The sequence below is a fragment of the Cyprinodon variegatus genome, unplaced genomic scaffold (genome assembly GCF_000732505.1).
Source record: "Cyprinodon variegatus isolate N-32 unplaced genomic scaffold, C_variegatus-1.0 Scaffold1487, whole genome shotgun sequence".
NCBI classification, from domain to species: Eukaryota; Metazoa; Chordata; class Actinopteri; order Cyprinodontiformes; family Cyprinodontidae; genus Cyprinodon; species Cyprinodon variegatus.
The window spans coordinates 127,704-133,232 of record NW_015151940.1 but is presented as its reverse complement, the minus strand read 5'-3'; the positions used below and the strand labels follow the sequence as shown (position 1 = coordinate 133,232).

The following is a 5,529-nucleotide window of genomic DNA, read 5'->3' as shown; positions in this document are numbered from 1 at the left end:
CGTCTGCAGCGGCCAGGGCTAACGTTAGCTCGCCTGCAGCAGCCAGGGCTAATGTTAGCTCGCCTGCAGCAGCCAGGGCTAATGTTAGCTCGTCTGCAGCGGCCAGGGCTAACGTTAGCTCGCCTGCAGCGGCCAGGGCTAACGTTAGCTCGCCTGCAGCAGCCAGGGCTAATGTTAGCTCGCCTGCAGCGGCCAGGGCTAATGTTAGCTCGCCTGCAGCGGCCAGGGCTAACGTTAGCTCGCCTGCAGCAGCCCTCTCTCTGCATAGCCGTGTGTGAAGGACTGCTGGCTCTGATGGAGGTTTTTTCTGTTCTATTTTGCAAAATGTTAATTTTATTTGTGTTTATCTGAAAAAAGGAAGAATTTATTATTATCTGGAGACTATTAATAGGTGAAATGCAGCTCCAGCCGAGCTGAGCGTGTGGTGATGTCATCAGTACGCTTCTGTTCCAATTGATCCAGATTTATTCTGCGTGCTCCCGTTCTCACCAATTCCAGACTTTCCTGTGTTCTTATCAAGAACAGACTTGGCGAGGACACGAGTCGGTACTCGTGTTCTAGTGAATTGAGAAACGACCACAGCCTCTCTTTGACGGCATCGTTGCCATAGTCACTTAGTTCTACTGAAACCTAGAAGGGTTTGCTCACATGTCTTGATTTTACGTCTCTGAGCTGTTTTTTTTCTGGGTTCCTGTAAAGGTTCCGGCTCAGCGCGCTTTGGGTCATCGGGTCGAACGTGAGGAACGGATCAGAACCAGGTGAATAATCAGATTTCTTACATGTTGTGCTTCTCTAAGTGCTCCACGGTCCTCTGCAGCTCCTTGTTCTGGGCCGAGCACGCCGCCACCCTGAAGACACACAGATCCAGCTGAAACGAACCGGCCCACTGACACCGACTCACTGGGCTAATGAGAACAGTACCGGGTCAGGCCAGCCGGGGGCAGTGCTGTTCTACCTGCTCTCCAGGCCGTCGATGTACTCCTTCCTCCTCTTCCGGCTGTCCTGAGCCGACTGCTTGTTCCGGATCTTCCTGCGGACCTTCTTCAGGATCCGTTCCTCGGCCTGTGAGGAAAAGCGTTGGAGAATCAGGCGAAGCCGTTTGTGTTTTTGGCAGAAGGATCCGAACGCGGCGCGGTTTGACCTTAGTGAGAGGAAGGTTGCTGGGCAGAGAAACTCCCTCCTCCGTCAGCAGCTTCTGCTCCTCCTCCGTCAGCCGCAGGTTCGGAAACAGCTGCACCAAAACAGGAAGAGTGAGTCCAGGATCAGAGCTGCACTCTGATCCCCTTTACTCACAGGAAGGCGTACCTGGTGTCCACCTGAGAAGGGGGTGGAGCTTATGTTGGCGGAGCTGAGGCAGCCTGAGGATGACGATGATGATGAGAGCGCCGGCAGCTCGTTGACGACGCACGAGTCAGAAAACAGCAGCTGGGAGCTCCATTCATCTGGAACAGGAGGGGGGGGGGGCAGGAGGACATCATCATCATCATCATCATCATCATCATCATCATCATCTGTTCAGAACCGCCTCTGACACACCGACAGACTAACCCAGCTCTATGGAGATGATGTTCTCCTGGCCGGGTTCTGCCCTGGCTCCGCCCACAGAGCCGAGGTCATAGACCACCTGATAGACTGTTGCCGGTGCCGGCTGGCTGGTCGCCGTGGTTACGGCTGTCACTAGGGCAACGGGGGCCTCCTCTGAGATACCGCTGTCGCTCTCCGACGACGGGTCGGACGGCGCGTTGCAGAACACCTCGTTCGGGTCGACCGCTAGCATGACGTCTTCTGATTCGCTGTCGTTTCTGGTCACCTGACAGGAAACAGAGGACATCATGTCCAACCCAGAACCCTGACGGTTCTTCAGAGCCGACCTGATCCAGGTAGAGACCACCTGATCTAAGCATGGTTCCACCTGTCCTGACACTTACACAGTCCGGGTCCACAGCCCAGTTCTGCAGAACTTTCTCTGAGCCTCCGAAGTCCAGTCCGGAGCAGCTTGGAGCGATGAGCTGCCATCCGGCCAGCGGCCCGGTTTCAGGAACCACCTCCCCGCTCTCAGAATCCATCAGCTGGGAAACACAAAATAAAGAAATTCAATTCAGCAGATTTGGAGAATTCTGTTCAGCAGGGGGGGATTTACCACTAGCGTCCGCCATATTGGATCAGTCCATTGCTGCACATGTTCAGAAAGGTCCAAACAGACAGCAGCAAACCATTTGAAAACAAACCATGCAAAGAGCAGTGTTGCCAACTTAGCGCTTTAGTCGCTATATTTAGCCACTTTTCAGACCCCTCTAGCACTTTGATTTCTAAAAAGCTCCTAGCGCCAAATCTAGAGACTTTTTTCTGCTCCTGGAGACTTTGGAGACAACATCTAAAAGCAGCGAACTCTGCTCTCCAGAGCGAGTAGATTGGTAACCCCGCCTCCTGCTCTCCTCTATCTTGTCTGCTGTCATGATTCATGCAGCTATTATTTCATCCAAATGAAAAATGGAGAACAGATAAGCAGATCATGGCTTGTCTACAGTGAAAAGAAGGACTGGGTTATTTACTTTGGCCTTTTTGGAAACACAGGAAGGAGCAATCAGCTAAGTGAGCTTAGTGCTTGGAAAAAATCTTTCATTCCTTTAGAGACAGCATGAAAAGTCAGCTGAGTACAAAACATAGAGAGGAAAACAAGAAGAAAAGGGACAAGAAGAGAGGGACACAACCTAGAACAGATAATGGATGTCTATTCTATTAACATTTCTACATCTGTAGAATGGGTCTGTTTGATGTGTCTTCTTAATTCAGAGGGCCCCCTGCCTGTCTTTGCCTAGGGCCCCACATTTCCTAAATCCGCCCCTGCTAATCGTCATCAGAATCAGAGAACGGGCGCCGCTCCTGATGCTGTTCTGTCGGTTTGGAAATGGCCACCAAACAGAATCAGGTGTCTGGAGCTGCTGTTGGCTGCAGGTGGAGGCGGGCCAGGTGAGCAAACGGATCCGATGACCTCAGCGCTCCAGGACATCCTGCTGAACACGCCCACAAACTCAAACAGTTCTTCCCGTTTTCCCATCCCGTCTGTGGAACCGGAAAGACCCGTTCTCTGCTGCATTCACAGCAACTGACAAACACTCTGCAGGAAGAACCAGCAGAACCTGCAGCCGCCGACTGAAGCTCCGCCTCTGAAAGGGGCTCCAAACTGGGAACGCTGGGTGGAGGTTCCTTCTTCCAAAGACGACTGCACAAAAATCTAAAAAAAACTCTGATTTTAACCCTTTTTTTAGGGCAAGTTACCGTTTTTCATCACTTGCATACCCTTTAAAATGGATCCCCACCCGTCCCTCAGTGAGCTCTAGAAGCACTAGATCTATATCCATCCATTCAGCAAAGATCCTGCTACATGGCTGTACGTCTGATTTTCACATTTAGCCAATTAGATGAACCCTTGAATGATAGATTATCTACTGGAAATTAAGTTGGAAAAATATTTTAAGTCGAGAAGAAAAGATAAAAATCTGAATGAAAAGTGAAAAAGTTAATGAGTCTAGTTAACATTTATATTTAGGTTTTTTATTGGTTTATATATATACTTTTTGAAATCTTAATTTGAATTAATTTAAATAAATTTTTTATTTATTTATATATATATATATATATTTTGTTTTGTTTTATATACTAGTGTGCAATGAGGTTGACCGGCTTTTCATTATGCAAACACGGTAACGCTTGTCAACATGTGTTTGTATGTTCTTATTGGAAATTAATAAAAACATTGTTCAAAAAAACAAAAAAAAACAGTTATATATATTATATTTAGGTTTATAAACTAAATAATGTCAGAGCCAGTATCAACATTAATGCCTCTAAAGTCATGTTAGACCAAATAAAATGTGTTTATTTCGCTCCCAGAGAGTTTTTCATGAATTTCTTATAGAAGCTTTTTTGTTATTTTTCTTAATATATTCAGGAAAGTTGGCTTTTCTTGTTTTTTACATTTACATTTATTTTTACCATCAAAATATAATTATTTTTTTTTTATGTTACCAATAAATACCATAAAACTCTGTTTCCATGTATGGTTAATACAACTATTCCTTATTATTTGTGCACATTAATTATGTTTTTGATACTAACAGTCCAAAATGGAAAGAATTTTATTGGAAAATAATTGTTAGATATTTCAAAACTCCGTACATTATTTCCAAATTTGATCAAACTAAATCAAACTTGTGCTGGAGACACTAGTTGGAGATCAGACTCATGTTTTTAGGGATTGCCCAAAGATTAAGAAATTTAGGAAATTTCAAATATCTTGCATGCTGATATTGATTGGAATCCCCGGATCTTCGTTCTGGGAATTCGACTAAATAATTTAAGTAAAGAAGAGCAATAATTATTTGGTATCCTTGTTCTCGTAGCCAAAAAAACGATAACAATATGTTGGTATAAACCTTCACCCCCTACTGTGAATCGATGGAAAGAGAAACTAGTGAACGTTTATATGATGGAGAAAATAACAGCAAAATTAAAAAGATGGAACCCTTTGAAGACATATTTTCAGTTATTACGGTAGTTAGATAAATGTAAACACACAGGTACATATTTTATAGGCATATTTAACATATATCTCTGTTATGATAAAAATAAAAGTCACTCGAGAAAGATCTTTCCTTTGTCTCATCCTCCAAGTAAAAAAAATAAAATAAAATAAAAATATATATATAATAATGATAAAGAAGAAAAAGAAAAAGGAAAAAAAAACATGGATCTTCAGCTCGCCGACCTGTTTGGTTGTTGTTACCCATTTTTTTTTTATGGTTGTATTGAAATTGTTGTTTCTAATTGTAGGAATCATTGATATTAAATATTGATCTGATAAAATAAAGTCTTTGTTCAAAAAAAAACAAAAAAAAAACTTATGTTTTTGATAAAAATCCTTTCACTAAAATGCCATCAGAATATGAAGTGTGTCTCAGTGTCTCCAAACTGGGTTCTGGGAGCAGGTCCAGTTCAGGACCAGAACCAGGATCAGTGAAGGTCTAACAGCTTCTTATCTCTCTGCTTTTTGCAGCTTTAGAGATAAACAGGATCTCAGTGTCAGCTGATCCATCAGAACCTTCTGAATCCTCCAGAAACATCAGAAATCCCAGAACCGAACCGAAAGCAGCTAAAAGGTTCTGGATCTCAGAACCTTCCAGGCAGAACTCAGCAGAATAAATCCGGATCAGAGCATGCAGAAAAGTTTCACCCACCAGAACCAGACCCAGAACCAGACCCAGAAGCAGGCTGATACTCACACAGAACTTCTCTGTTCGGAGCTGGTTCCGTTTTTTAATAAACTGGGTTCATCATCGGAACAATAAGGCACTTAAAGCCCACCGACTCTCTGCAGAGGATCCGCTCAGACTTCAGGAAACCAGCAGCTGCTACAGGCAGCTTTACATCCTTCCGCCTCACTGGCTCCCCCTGCTGGTCGGAGTCGGCACCTGGTATGGCAGGACGTTTTATATTTATTGGCTTGACAGAATATGTTCCAGATAAATG

At 44.3% G+C, this 5,529-nt stretch overlaps 1 protein-coding gene across 1 annotated transcript in view; it reads right to left on the bottom strand.

The window, feature by feature from the left end:
• LOC107103605 (cyclic AMP-responsive element-binding protein 3-like protein 4) overlaps positions 1-5,414 on the bottom strand; it is a 14,707-nt gene extending 9,293 nt beyond the window's left edge. Inside the window, exons 1-7 of the mRNA XM_015403376.1 lie at positions 5,283-5,414; positions 1,929-2,069; positions 1,549-1,810; positions 1,306-1,442; positions 1,142-1,231; positions 956-1,062; positions 780-848 (exon numbers count right to left, since the gene is read on the bottom strand). Coding sequence (XP_015258862.1) covers positions 780-848; positions 956-1,062; positions 1,142-1,231; positions 1,306-1,442; positions 1,549-1,810; positions 1,929-2,066 — 803 coding nt within the window. The 5' untranslated portion in view covers positions 2,067-2,069; positions 5,283-5,414. The remainder of the gene's footprint in view (positions 1-779; positions 849-955; positions 1,063-1,141; positions 1,232-1,305; positions 1,443-1,548; positions 1,811-1,928; positions 2,070-5,282) is intronic.
• Positions 5,415-5,529: the final 115 nt, after the last annotated feature.